General features: G+C 41.8%; 1 protein-coding gene across 1 annotated transcript; it reads right to left on the bottom strand.

Annotated features, from left to right (window-relative positions):
• Window positions 1-7,381: 7,381 nt before the first annotated feature.
• Window positions 7,382-12,712, bottom strand: LOC131249604 (probably inactive receptor-like protein kinase At2g46850). Its single transcript, XM_058250402.1, has 3 exons — window positions 11,956-12,712; window positions 10,435-10,518; window positions 7,382-8,490 (listed from the first exon to the last, which is right to left on the bottom strand). The coding sequence occupies exons 1-3, from the start codon at window positions 12,710-12,712 to the stop codon at window positions 7,382-7,384; spliced, it is 1,950 nt and encodes a 649-aa protein (XP_058106385.1).
• Window positions 12,713-15,376: the final 2,664 nt, after the last annotated feature.

Raw genomic sequence — 15,376 nt, 5'->3', positions numbered from 1 at the left:
TATATGTCATCCCGACTATCCATCTAGGACGTGGCCCAACCCACATATGTGGGTGGGGCCCTCCTTGATGTATTTATTCTAATCCACTACCGTTCATCCATCCAAAACGGTGTGGCCCACCATGATTTATGTATTTTATCGATGTCGTCCATCTGTTTTATGCAAGCCATCTAGTGGGCTTGAATGATGAGAAAACACAAATACCAGACCGATCAGGTGGGCCACGTCCATGTGGGACCGACCTTAATGGAATATATTCACCCCACTGTCTGTTTAGTGAAGTGTGAACAAACAGTGGGGTGGCTAACAGTGTAGTGTGAACTGACGGTGGAGTGTACATCCAGCTAGCCTTTTTTTTTATATATAATATAATAAATATATATTATATATATACCATCTGAGTGCTGCACGTGTGGATGCATGTAACTGTCCAGGCCATCCAGGGCCTGGACGTTGATATAATATATAAAGATTATATTATATTATATATATTATATATTATATTATAAATATATATATGATAGTGGGCCCTACATGGGACCCACCTCTGCCTTTTAAAGAGTAGCAAAGCTACAACAAGCAGCAACCATATAGCTGCTCCATTAACATCAGCAGGGTCTGTGGGACCCATCCACGTTGTCCATCCATTAGGATGGGCCACGCCATGAGGCATGTGTTGCATCCACCGTCCACACAGCAAGACAGTGAGACCCACTAGCCATGGAAGTTGATTGGCTGGGTACTGTACACCAGCTATATAACTGCTGTGGTGAAGTCAGCAGTGTGGGGCCCATCGTGGAGTGTGTTTCATCCACACTGTCTAGCCCTTGGACGATGGGACCCACCTTAATGCATGTGTTGTATCCATACCGTCCAACCTTTTGTGAGATCATTTTATGGCATGGGAAAATGAGTGAGTCAGATCCAAAGTTCAAGTGGACCCCACCATTTAAATAGTGGACAGTGACATCCACCGTTCAACCTTCTTAAGAGTCACAGTAGTTTTCAATCAAGTTGATGTTTGGTTTTCACTCCGTTTGTCTCTATGTTAACTTATGAATAGGTCAGATCTTAAAAATACATACGGGAGGGCCCGATTTGATATACATGAGGCCCATCGGTGCTGCCTATTTAATATACATGAAGCCCATTGGTGCGGCCCATATAATGCGGCCAGTGATGATGCCCATGGGCGAGGCCCATTGTGATGCATTCGAGGCCCATGGGCATGGCACATTGTGATTCGTTTGAGGCCCTTGTTTGAAGCCCAACGCGATATATGAGAGGCCCATGAATGAGGCCCAACGTGATGTATGTGTGTGGCCATTACGTTGTGTATGAATCCCTTATGTGGGTCACTCCTTGGGAGCAATGTTGGTTAGATGTCCACATTGATGGGCAATGATGGTTGGATGTCCACATTGTGACCTTCCCTCAGGTCTTGTTAGGCCCATTCTCATCATTTTCTTAGTGGGTTAACCCAAATAAGTGGGCCCCATTCGCCATAGACGGATGGTTTCGCGCTATCGGATTTGGTATAACCACGGCCGAGGGCCGATTTTTATATTATGGTTAATCGACTGTTCATCTATGGATCCCACCTTGTTTATATGCAGAGTGTCGAGGCTGATTCCGATTCTAATTTGCCGAGGTCAATTCCGATTATCGAGGCCGAGTCAGATTGTCGAGGCCGATTCTGATTCCGATCATCGAGGTCGAGTCAGATTTTCAAGGCCGATTTCAATTCCGATTGTCGAGGCCGATTCCGATTCTGATTGTCAAGGTCAATTGTATAGGTCGATTCCGATTGTATAGGCCGATTTCGATTTACTGAGGCCGATTCTGATTTACCGAGGTCGAGTCAGATTATCGAGGTCGATTCCGATTCCGATTTGCCAAGGCCAATTTCAATTGTCGAGGCTGATTGTATAGGCCGATTCTGATTGTATAGGCCGATTCCAATTTACCGAGGCTGATTCCATTTGTCGAGGCCGATTCTGATTGTCGAAGCCGATTCTGATTGTCAAGACCGATTCCGATTATTAAGGCCGATTGTCGAGGCCGAGTCAGATTGTCGAGGCCGATTCTGATTCCGATTGTCGAGGCCGAGTCAGATTGTCGAAGCCAATTCTGATTTCGATTTGCTAAGGCTGATTCCGATTGTTGAGGTCGATTTTGATTGTCGAGGTTGATTCTAATTGTCGAGGCTGATTTTAATTGTCGAGGCCGATTCTGATTGTCGAGGCCAATTCCAATTGTATAAGTCGATTCCAATTGTTGAGGCCGATTCTGATTACCGAGGCCAATTTCAAATTGCCGAGGCCGATTATTGAGGTCGATTCCGAGTATCGAAGCCGATTGTCGAGGCCTAATGTGATGAATATGCGGCCCATATTTAAGGCCCATTGTGAAGTGTATTCATCCCGTGTTTAAGGCCCAATGTGATGTATATGAGGCCTATGTAATGAGGCCCATTGTGGTGCATTTGAGGGCCAAGCGATGGAGCCCATTGTGATGCATATTATGCCCATGGGAGAGGCCTATCGTGGTGTGTATTAAGCTCTTGAGTAAGGCCCATGGTGTGGTATATTAGGCCCTTATGTAAGGCTATGGGTCACTATATGTTAGGCTCTATGTGGGCCATTCCTTGGGGGCAATGTTGGTTAAATGTCCACATTATCAAGGCCGATTGTTGATACCGGTTATTGATACCGATTATGAGTATGTGACAGCATAACATCATGATATATGCTCATACGCATCATCTGCATGTTTATTATAAGATATGGTTGGCCATTGTATATGTCGTAGGACAGGTTGTTCATAAGACTCCCTGATAGGCGGAGTTACCCCACATGAGCGCACGGTATGTGTAGGATTGATGCATGATTGGACTGTGTGATTCATGCATCTCACATTGTGTGATTATGATTACCATACGCCCTAGCGACATCAGGGTCGTAGCCTCCACACGCATATCGTGGATGGCCAGATGGGACACCGAAAATCTGTTCTACATGGGTTGCTATAGGTATCCCTGAGTGAAAGTCCCTAAACCCGCTTGTTTTCAAAGGTTACTCCAACATCTAGACCAAGTAGATGCATCAGCGCATGAGGGCCATATACTATTAAGCCGCATCTCCCACTATGTCGTGGTCGGTTGGAAAGGGGTGCGACCTTACCTGCCCAAGAGAAGGGGGCAAAGCTAGGCTGAGTTTGACCAACTCGAGGAATGGGTCCACTATCGACGAGTCGGGCCCGATATTGGCAGGCGAATAGTGAGGTCTCTTCCACTCGCCTTGTTGCGCGCGATGGGGCAACAATCTGGTTTAAAGTGTAATAGACCCCAGTGATTTCCCAAAGGAAAACAATACTTGATATGTGGACTTATTGAGTAGGAGTTACATACCCATTCATTCATCTACTCACTATCCACTCGGGCTGGTAGTGCGCAACTAATTGTTGTGAACTTTCGCATGGCCAGGATTTTGGTTGGGCGCACGACTAACCTGAGACTAGGAGTCTACCACATTGAGTCTGACCATCCAAATTTAGGTATGGGACTGGTTTGGATAGAAGTCCTTTGTGATAGACCCCATAACCTGCGATACTACGTATTATCATCCTGACTTCATACTCCAACTTAGTCATTTCATTCACATCGCGTATTGCATTGCATCCTCAGCGCATAGCATTTGGCTTACTTTGTCTCCGCATTGCATAGCTGATTTACATTACTTCATCAGTATATGATATTGGTTTGTTATATTTTTGCATCGCATAGCCTGCATAAGGCTGATGGTATTTATGGGCTTATCAACATGTTTTCACGTTATTCTGATATTATATGATTTATGAACTTACCAGTATTTCTAATATTGCATTATTTATGGGCTTGTCAATATTTCTGCTTACTCTGATTACTCTGATTTTGCTTACTTGGCACTTACCTTGTGCACACACTTTCACCACCCACTAAGCTTTCTATAAGCTTATGCACGATAGATGCGTGTAGGTGACTTTAGGTTGCAGTAATGTTGAGCTTGGAGCATGCAGCAGACCTCTAGAGCTTTGATTTCAATATATGTATTTTCCTTTCAGCATTGTATTCAAATTATTATATTAGTGGATATGTGATGATGATGTTGCCTTTGTGATTTGGGTAAACTTGGGGTTAAGCTTCTTACGAGATAAATGTACGTTGAAAAATCTATCTTGTAGGATCCCAAGATCGAAATCTGGCGTATGTGTGCTGGGAGCCGAGAATGGGGTACTACGGATGCTATCGGCATTGGATTCGGCGATCAGGATTCCTGTAAGTCCGATCTCCGGGTTGGGGGCGTGACATCCATAGTTTAGGGACTCTAAAATTCAGGCATAAATTCATAACTCAGGTGAGTCACACGGCACAAATGAGAATGAAAATGTCCACCAGTGGAATTTTCCTGAGCCGAGTCATGCCACCCAAACCGTTTATAAGGTTATTACCACTTATAGAAGCTGTAGAAACATATATTGTCCTGATACAAAACTCCTATCGCCACATGAAGTTTTCAATGGTGGGCGTTCAATCCCTGTATTTGTTTTGGTGTGGCCCACCTAAGTTATGGATTAGTCTGATTTTTAGATTCATGGTCTTATTATGATGATTAGAAACTAATGAATGGAGTGGATTTATCACACGAATCTCTATGAGACCAAGATAGCTTCCCATCACAGGAACCTGCTAGCCCAGTCTTCAAGCAATCGGCTACGGATGCGACCCGGCCTCACCCAACGTGCTGCAACCTTGATCGTGGCTAATGCATATATTATATATCCATGTGGACTGTCTATTTTGACGGCTCGCTCATTTTTGGACATGAGCCCAAATTTAAGCAAATCTGAACCACGGGTGGACCGGACCAAAGGATACAGTTGGAATAATAACAGTTGACCTCGGAAACATTTTAAGGCCCACCAAGATGTTTATTTGGCATCCAACCCGTTGAAAGGTCACACATACCTGTGTTTAGATGGCAGGCATTCAATCACCAGCTGAAAACACAAATATCAGCTTGATCTCAAACTTCCATGCCTTTAACTCGTTTTTAATTGTAGGCATCCAATCACCACTCTTTTATGTGTTGGGGGCCTTACACAAAACCTTAGGATCTAGCCTCCCAAAACAAACCAGAATTATGGGATAATAAAGCGATGAAATAGATCAAAGCATAAACCACACCACACAAGAGATTTTTACGTGAAAAACCCTCAAATAGGTAAAAACCACGGGACCTTGTCCATATCAACAATTCACTATGAAGTAGAACGTTACAACCTTCTTCACTCACGCAGGAGTTGATAAACAATAAGAGAATAAAAGAAAAACAGAGAGATCTCACCGATTACGAAGATGTAGAAGCGCTGAGATGTCGAGTGTATAGTAGATCACTTCTACGAGCAGAACCTCCCTTCCACAAGCTTCCTCTCTCTCTCTCTCTCACACCTTTGATAGCCCTAAACCCTTTAGCAAACCCTTGCAAAGATTTAGGAAACCCTCTTACATTGCCTAGAAAGGCCCTAGGCACCCCTATTTATAGTTTAGGAAACTCCCTTTTGCACCTCTTGCGAAACTGCCTCAGATTTCCATAGTCCGCAAAAGATCCGGACTCGAATTTGCGTAACCTCGACTGGTCGAGCTGAGTCCTCGACCGATCGAGTGGCTCACTCGACCGGTCGAGTACCTCCCTCGACTGGTCGAGTACCCCGAAGAAAAATCATCAAATGGTCGCTGGACTTTGAGTCAAGCCCTACTCGACTGGTCGAGCGCCACTCACGATCGGTTGAGCAACCCACTCGACCGGTCGAGCAGTGCGGTGAAAAACTCCGAATTTTCAACCCGCTGCACTGTCTCTCCCTTGAACTGACGAGGAAAACCCCATCATTATGTGGTGTGATCCACTCATGTCCTAAAATGAGATGGAAAAACAGATGGACAACGTGTATCATAAATAAAAAAACAGGCGGACCCCATCAAATCGTCCTCAAGCACACCCCCTTCAAATGAGATATGATCGTAAAAACAAAAGTGAATATGGGTAAAACCATCCTTTTTACGAATTAACAGCGCTTAGCCGTTGCTACCTGTGAGTGAAGATCATAGAAGCGGTTATTTCTCCGTACTTGAAAACTGCAGGCTGCTCATTTTAAATTTTTTAGAAAACTAGCGGATTTTGATCAACTAGCACGACTGATTTTGATGCTAGTCTGGGCGAAGCAAAATGGGAGCGGCTCAGGCTCAGGCTCAGGCTCAGGCTCAGGCTGGACTATTAGTAAATGGATGAGGATTGGGTTGGACACTTACCCAACCCAACTGGGCTAATAGTTTATGAAAGGCTTATGCAAGAGGATCTAGCTAGATCTGACTCAAAACTCAAACTAAAATAAACAAGAAAAAGTATGGATGATGTGCATTCTTAATCATGAGTTGAGTCATGGTGGGCGAGCTGGACCCAATTACAATTAAAGGGTTGAGTCAAGTCTCGCTCGAGCTCGACAATTTTTAAATGGGCCGGTCAACCGACTGAGTACAGGGTCGTGGGTCAGCCTTGGGATAGACACCAGTTTAGTAATCAGGTTAGCCTTAGGGGTCGTTTGGCACCTTGGATTTGGGGCAAATCTCCTAATTGTTTGACAGCATAAAGGGTTTCAAATCCAGGGGATTTCAAATCCCCTCAAAGACAAATTTGAGATATAGGGTGACAGCCTGGGTCACACCTAAAATCCATTTAATAGTTGCATGTGTAACATGTGTGTCACCATATTATTATTTTATTGGGCACTTGGCCCACTAATGATATCCAAAAATAATTAGATTATTAATTGCATCACTATAATTACTTTAATATGATGATCAGCACCGTCCAAACATTATCTATGTAAATCAACGGCTAAAAATCATTGGTTAGTCACTCATGATCTTGTGCTTGTGGCCCATCCAAGACTTGGAATTTCATCATTTTCAAGGCAAAGCGTATATTTCAGCGGGCTTATTACGGCTATTATGTTAAACATTACATAACGTCACTAGTTAGAATATTAAAATTGATTTAGTAATTAAATTCAAACCCATGTAAATATACCATGCATAGCTACTTTTGGATCAAAGTTGATTCCCAATCCAGGGTGCCAAATACAGTAGTAGGATTTCAAATCCAGGGATTCCAAATCCACGCTCCCAACAGGCCCTTAGGGAGACCCTGACCAAACCCGATCACGAGATTCACGACCCGTTTACATGAGAAAATAGATAATTTAGGCAGAATTCCAATCTTCCATGAAGTAAGCTTACAGCTCTTTAAATTTTCTAATGGAATTCCCTCCAAAATACATGCCTGAATTACTGCTTCTCAACATTCATTGGAGGCACGTAAAGGGAGTCAGGCGACATCGATATCATCTGTAAAAGGCTCGATGTCGAAAAGGTCTCCTCCAAAGCGGTCCCTCTCCTCCTACCCTCCGAATTCGCCTTTGTGATCTGTACAAGCTCCCCTGCAACTTCCCCCATACAAAGCCTACCATCTCCGCCGAATGATAAGCACCGTGCAGCCACATCAGCAACTCTATCAATTTGTTCCCGCCAAGAAGGACGTTCGCGATAACAGAGGATTGGATCTACAATCTCATCTAATTTCCCATCTCTTACCTTGTGCAGAGCCAAGGGCGGAAGTTCTGCATGCCTTGATCCTGTGATTATCTCCATTAGCACGACGCCGAAACTGTACACATCGCTTTTGCTCATTAGCTGTTGATGTGAGCCTTGGAAAATACTATATGACCCAAACCCATCATCGGGTCCGGGCTTTAATAGTCGAAACCCAGCAATCTTAACAGAGTAGTCGTGATCTAAGAAAATGTCACTTGATCTAAGGTCATGGTGGTAGACAGGAGGAGAGAGTTCTAATTGCAAGTACGCAAGAGCATTTGCCAATTCAGCAGCAATACTCATCCGCTGCCACCAATCAAGACATTTGCCGCTCTCCCGCGTTAGATATTCATCAAGGGTCCCATTGGCAAAGAATTCATACACCACAAATAGCATGTTGCTCGAATCAATACAGCATCCAAGGAGGTGGGCCACGTTCTTGTGTGAGATCATGGAAAAGAACTCAACTCGCATTAGAACCTGCATGAAGTCTTGTTCATTGTCGCATTGTATTTTATGCACTGCGACAAGGGACCCATCGTCAAGCACCCCGGCATGGACCGTTTCGTCACTACCATTGCCTATGTTCTGATCACTGTCGAACCCTTTTGTTGCCTGCTCCAGCTCTCTGTATGTGAATAATCGAGTCCTGCAAGCCTTGCGGAATGCAGTGATACTTTGGAGATGGGCTGGGTTGGGGCCCAACCTGTTTGCCTTGATGGAGGGCCTACATAGAGCGTGATATACAACTATGGCAGCAATAACGAAAGCAGAGACGAGTACCCCTGTTTTTTTTATAGCAGCTGAAAGCGTTACGACCGTAGAAAACAGCATAACCAAGATACGCAGTTGCTAAAGAGTTGTAGAATAGAAACCAAATGAATTAGGCTGTGTTTGGATGCACAGGTGATTGCATACATTTAGTTTAATTAAATTGAAATAACTAATATAGTGGTGTTTCCTAAAAAATCCAGAGATTGGGACCAACTAAATTGCCCAAATGAAGAGAGAAATGCCTTGAGACTGGTGATCGCAGCAGGTGAGTGCTCTTCCAAATAGTAGGTTGGAGTTTTCTTGTGTTTCTCTTATTTTCTTATGTTGTCTTGTATATTTGCAATGGGTTGCTAATCCCTTTTTATAACCTCCGATCTATTAATGTAACGGTCTGATCATTAACTCTCTCAAAGTAAAACAACACTCTTATTTGCTAAATGTTAATCTTCTTCTTAATCACATTATAAACAATTCAAAAATAGTTTCTTAAAAATAAGTAACAGTAATATTTATTATTATAATAAGAATCAAACCTATTTGGTTAACAAGGTGCTCTATCATCTAAAGCTTGGTTTTCAAAGGTTAGATTTTTTACTAACAAATGGTTTTATTTCTTCTTCCATTGATCATGCACTTTTCTGAACCACCCTACAAAAAGAATAGTTGTATGTTTTGTTTATGTAGATGATTAAATCATTATAATTAATGTTCTAAAAGAAGCAAAAAAGTAGAATTTTTTTTTTTTTTTTTTCAAAGGTTTAAGATGAAGGATTTGGGAGGCTTTCAATACTTTTCAAGTATTGGAATAACAAAAGATAAAAAGGGATAAAAGTAATATGATATAGACTTGCTTGCAAAGTTTAGTTTGGTAATATCAAAAATGATTTCAACTTTACTTAAACTGAATCACAATCAGTCAGAAGGATGAAGATGACCTACTCACAAATGCATGTGTTTATTGAAAGATGGTTGGTAGCCTAATATACATAACCATCACTCTTTCAAATATGGCATATCCAATTAGGTCATATCAGGCAGTTTATATAAGAGTATGGATACAATGAAGCATATTTAGAAATATATCAACGTAACCATTAATAAAAGCGTGTTTTACAAATATGATGTATTAATCAAGCTTACAGAAATATTCTGGGGACCCATCTACACATCACTCCACATCAGCTTTCTGTTTCAGTTTTAATTGGTGAAGTAGGAAGCAACCTACTGTTGCATTGTCTATTATATAGGCTGAATATTGAGCTGTAATGCTAGTTATATGTGAAAGTGTGTGGTTAATGCTACTACCCAAGAGATTTTAAAGAAAAGTCCACTATTCAATCATGAGTGGCTGAGTTGGCTTGATTATGTTGATATCCAATCTGACATGTCATGCATATATGAAGAACCTTGAGGTCCATTAACACTTTATTAGCAAGGTGATGAGCAAAGATGTAAAGTTGACTCATATCCCTCAAGTGACCATGAGATTATTATTTTTACCAAAGAACTCATTGTAGATGGTAAACAATAGGCAGGTTATCCAAACAATAGGCCTAAATGATTAATAAATGTAAGTAAGACTTGACAATAGGCTGTAAACAATTTACAGGTTATTCAAACACAAACATCTGTTTACCTGTAAACATATTACAACTTAAAAAGTGAAAAAGGACAGGTAGTAAACACTTTACGCTATTACATAATTCGATTACAACTAAAAAAATTTATAGGCATCCAAACAACCCCTTAAGCTCACATCCCGGCATCGGTACACTTCTGACAGGCATTTACAAGTTTTCAACTCAACACCTTTTGTCAAGAAAAAATAAAAAATAAAAAAATGAATTAGCACTCATTCTTAGCAGCACCCAAAAATGGCCAAAGGAAACTACTATATAGTTATTTTCATTTTCTTGCATTAGGAATCACAATTCAATTTGATAGTGCATTCAAACATGGCCTTAATCACGTACCGGCTAGAATTAGGAATCTCCTCTTGCTGTCTGTTTGGCTGTGACAGTCTACGCCATATACGATCTGCCCATCCTTGATACACGCTGAAAAGGAAAAGAAAAGTCTGAAATATGATTCCACCCTCATATCTGCAGTAAGAATTTCGGACCTCGAATGGAACTTTACTGGAGAATTTGAATTAGCACTAACATTATGAAAAGAAACAGAGGAATTAGTCCAATTTTCATCTTTTATGATTGGATACATGACCATTGATATGAACCATAGCTTTTATGGCCCCACCATGGGTAGGCTATGCACTGTAAATATCCTATGATGGAAGATCCTAGCGACCAATTTCAGGCTTTCTTCTCAATTGGGTACGGACGGTTGTTGTATCCTCCCTTAACCATCTTTCTGCAGGCCCAAATTAAAGGGTTACGATTGTTCTATTGAGGATATTACAATAGCATCGCTCGTCTATGATGGGTCCCAATAGATCAACAATCTGAAAATAGGCCCCACTTTTTTTGGCATCTAGCTCAACACATTAACCAGGGTTGATCACAGAGAAGAGAAACTAAAATAAATATCCATTACACAATATATATATATATATATATATATATATATATATATATATAAAGCAGAGCAAGATCACATCTTCAATGGAAACGGATTGGCTACTCCCCCAGCCAGGTCGGTGCTATCTGGGCCCCTCCATGATGGATGTGTTTCATCCATGCTGTTCATCCATTTTCAAAGACCATTTTAGGGCTAAAGCCAAAAATGATAGGGATATAAATCTCATGTAGACCACACCACAAGAAAACAATAGTGATTTGATATCCACCATTAAAATCCTCCTACGGCCCACTGTACTGTTTATTTGACATCCAATCTGTTGAGTAGATCATATAGACCTAGATGAAGGGAAAAAACAAAGATCAGCTTGATCCAAAACTTTTATGTGCCCCCAAAAAGTTTTTAATGGTCGCCGCTTATTCAACAGTCTCCTGTAATGTGGTTCACTTGAGATTGGGATATGCCTCATTTTTCGTTTCACATTCTAAAATTATCTAGAAAAATAGTTGGACGGCATGGATGAAACACATACATCATAGTGAGGCCCCCAGAGCACCGACCATCAGCCATTGGCTGGTGGCAGGGGAGTAGCCAATCCATTTCCATCTTCAATGACAAATAAATTATGTACGAGATCAGGGCCGTTCATCAACTGACCCACCATGGATGTGTCGTGGTGCCAAAAATAGGCCGTACCAGTCGCTACACGGGCCACACGTACATTGAATATGAACATTTGACCCATGTTTCTACCTTGCAGTCCATAGATATGCAGCCCAGTAGGCGACCAGATCCACCTAATTTTCCAGTAATAGCACAAAGATGTTTGGGGCCCACCTGACGAACCGTTGTGATCATGCACCTATATGCCACATTCGCAGATCTGGGCAAGGTGGGAGCCAGAAATAGACATGGCATTTATGATTCAAGCATGGAAAACAACACAAACAACTCACATTGCAAGCATCCAACTCCCTCCGCAAAACCATCCCCAACGAATCCCGTCTTGCACACACACCTCCCTCCCCCTCTAACAGCCGTTGAATTCATAAACACCGCATTCCGAGCACAAGCACCCTCCGAAGAATTCTTCGGAACTGCCCATTCGATCTTAATCCCCCATTTTGCCGACTTTGTTCCCGACTCCACAACCCAACTTTCAAATCTCCGGCAACCAAACTCCGTAAACACGGAAAACCCATCTCCGAACTGCCAAACGCTGCGATCTGACAACGGATAACAACAGCTAAAACTATCATTCCGTCCACACCCTTGGAATTCAAACTGCTCACAGTCCACTTTACAAACAGAAGAATCCTCACAGTCATATAAACGGATAAGATTATCATCAGATACTCCATAAAACCTATTACCCTTCAACGTAAAAGAATTTACGTCAAAAGACATACGACAGGAAGAAGAAGAAGAAGAAGAAGAAGAAGTTGGGATGTTAACGAGGATAGAGTCGGATAAAATGTCGAGAACTTGAAGGATTTGGGATTCGATGTTCACATAAAGAGTGGTGGAATTAGTACAAGAAAGACGAAAAGCAGTTGAGTTTGAGGAGCAGGAATTGGAGAGGTGGAATGGGAATGGGAGTTGGAAGCGACCGCATTGTTCGGAACAATTGGTATTGGGAAGGAAAGGTTGGAGAGAGTGGGAGAGGAAAATGTAGTTGAAGAAGAAGAGGAGAGGTGAGAAGATAGGTGACATGAGAGATAGAAAAGGATAACAAAGGTAAGAGTGGTGTTGGAGCTGGTATTGCTGGTATTGTTGTTTTAAGCTAGAAATTTTCCTGATTTTATTTTACAAAAACAAGCGTAGTGACATTATAAGAGAAAATAGTCATAAGGAAAGAGTTCAAATTACCGAAAGATGAAAAATACGGGAAAAGAGAAAGTATGTCTGTGGACTGGGGTACAGGAGCGCGTGGGTGAGGTTGGGGAGTGTTGCATGGGAATTGGGAGATGGGAATTGGAAGGGTAGCCTTGCATCGGTCATAGGTGCTGAAGTGGGCTTTGGTTTGCGCTCGAGGTCGAGGTGGGAGCTCGGAAATGCGTGTCTCAGATGGTGGTGTATGTGAAAATTGTACCTAGGAATGTTTAAAGAGGAATTATTTGGTATGTTGGAAGAGTAAGCAGAGATCGGGACACATGCAAATGGCCATCATTAGGACCCGGTTTGGCTAGTGATGCCGCCACCAGCCAGGTGGCTAGTGGTCAGTGCTATGTGGACCCCACCATGATATATGTGTTTTATCCACGCCGTCCATCCATTTCGAAAGATAAGTTTAGGGCTTGATCTCAAAAATGAGGTAGATCTAAATTTCAGGTGAACCACACCATGGGAAAATAGTAGTGATTGAATGTCCACCATTAAAGACCTCCATGTGCCCACTGTAATGGTTTTTTGACATCTAACCTGTTGATTAGGTCATATAGCCTTGGATGAAGGGAAAAAATATATATCAGCTTGATCCAAAACTTTGTGGCACCCAAAAAGTTTTTAATGGTGGATGTTCAATCAACATTGTGCGATCCACTTGACATTTGGATGAACCTCAATTTTGGGTGCATAGGGCGGACGGCATGGATGAAATACATACATCAACTGCTAGTCATTCGGGGGAGTAGCCAACCCCTATGCCCATTATGCACTTCACGTATCTATATGTCAATCTAAACGGATCATATCATGGGTCACTTTAAGAAAACGAAGGAATGGGAAACGGATTGGCTACTCCCCCTGACATAGCCAATGGCTGATAGTCGGTGCTCTGTGGGCCCCACCATGATGTATGTGTTTCATCCATACCGTTCATCTATTTGTAATGATCATTTTACCAGATGAGACCAAAAATGAGGTATATCAAAATCTTAAGTGGACCACATTATAGGAAACAGTGTTGAATGAGCGTCCATGATTAAAAAACATTTTGGGGTTATAAAACTTTTGGATCAAGATGATTTTTGTTTTTTCCGTTTATCTAGGCGTGTATGACCTAATCAACATATTGGATGTCAAATAAACAGTACAGTGGGCCTTAGGAGGATTTTAATGGTGGATATCCAATCACTATTGTTTTCATGTGATGTGGTCCACCTGAGATTTATATACCTCTCATTTTTGGGATCAAGCCATAAAATGATCTGTAAAAATGGATGAACGAAATGGACGAAACACATACATCATTATGAGCCCCACAGAGCACTGACCACCCGCCACGGGGATGGTGTCAGGGGGAGTAGCCAATCCGTTTCCGAAGGAATGGTGGATGGATGTAGATCAGAGGATGGGATCGTCTAACCAATTTGATTTTTGGAATACGTGCCATTTAAGATGGTCAGGCGATTTGGATTGTGTGTCATTGGAGAAAACGGATTGGCTGGTGTACCTCACACCAGCTATATAGCTATATAGCGGAAGCGGATTGGCTAGTGTACTATACAGCACCTATATAGCTGCTGTACGAACGTGTCGTACAAAGATGACCACTGACGCTCCTCGAGCTCCGAATTGTATGAACGGTTCAAAGGAGATCAAAGTTACATGTGCCTCATAGTGATGTATTTATTATATCCACACCGTTCATCTATTTTTAGAGATTATTTTAGAGCATTATCGAAAAAACGAATCATATCCCAAGATCATCTGGACCACACCACAAATAGCAGCGGAGATAATGATTTTCACCGTTAAAAAATTCGTAGGGCCCACCATAAGGTTTATTTTCCATCCAATTTATTCATAAGGTCACAAAGACCTGAATGAAGAGGAAAAACAAATTTCATACTTATCCAAAACTTCTGTGACCCCAAAAAGGGTTTTAATGATAAACATTCAATTCTCACTACCTTTTGCAGTGTGGTCCACTTGATCGTTAGATCTGTCTTATTTTTTGCCTAAAACCTTAAGACGAGCTCACCAATTGTATGGACGGTTTGGATATAACACATACCTTTTGATAAGACCACAGAACTTGCTTACGTTAATACAGCAGTTATATAGACAATGTCAGTAGCGAATTGGCTAATGAAGTGACGTCACCAAGTTTTGTGAACCCTCCCATGATGTATGTATTATATCTACACCGTACATCCATTTGAAGAGATCGGTTTAGAGCATGACACAAGGAATGAGACAGATCCCCGGCTCAAGTGGACCCATCATAGAAAACAGTGGTGACAGAGACCCATCATTCAAAACTCCTTAGCAGCCACGGAAATTTTATATTAAGATTATATTTGTGTTTTCCCTTCATCTATCTTCATGTTAACTTATGAATAAGTTGGATTTCAAAAATACATCATGGTGGGCCCTTGGAAAATTTTCAACGATGGTGTCACTGCGTGGTGGGTCCACTCGAGCTTTAGATAC

Source organism: Magnolia sinica, chromosome 6, assembly GCF_029962835.1.
Source record: "Magnolia sinica isolate HGM2019 chromosome 6, MsV1, whole genome shotgun sequence".
Classification (NCBI taxonomy): Eukaryota; Viridiplantae; Streptophyta; class Magnoliopsida; order Magnoliales; family Magnoliaceae; genus Magnolia; species Magnolia sinica.
The sequence above is the reverse complement of the archived record's forward strand: the minus strand, read 5'-3'. Positions and strand labels throughout refer to the sequence as shown.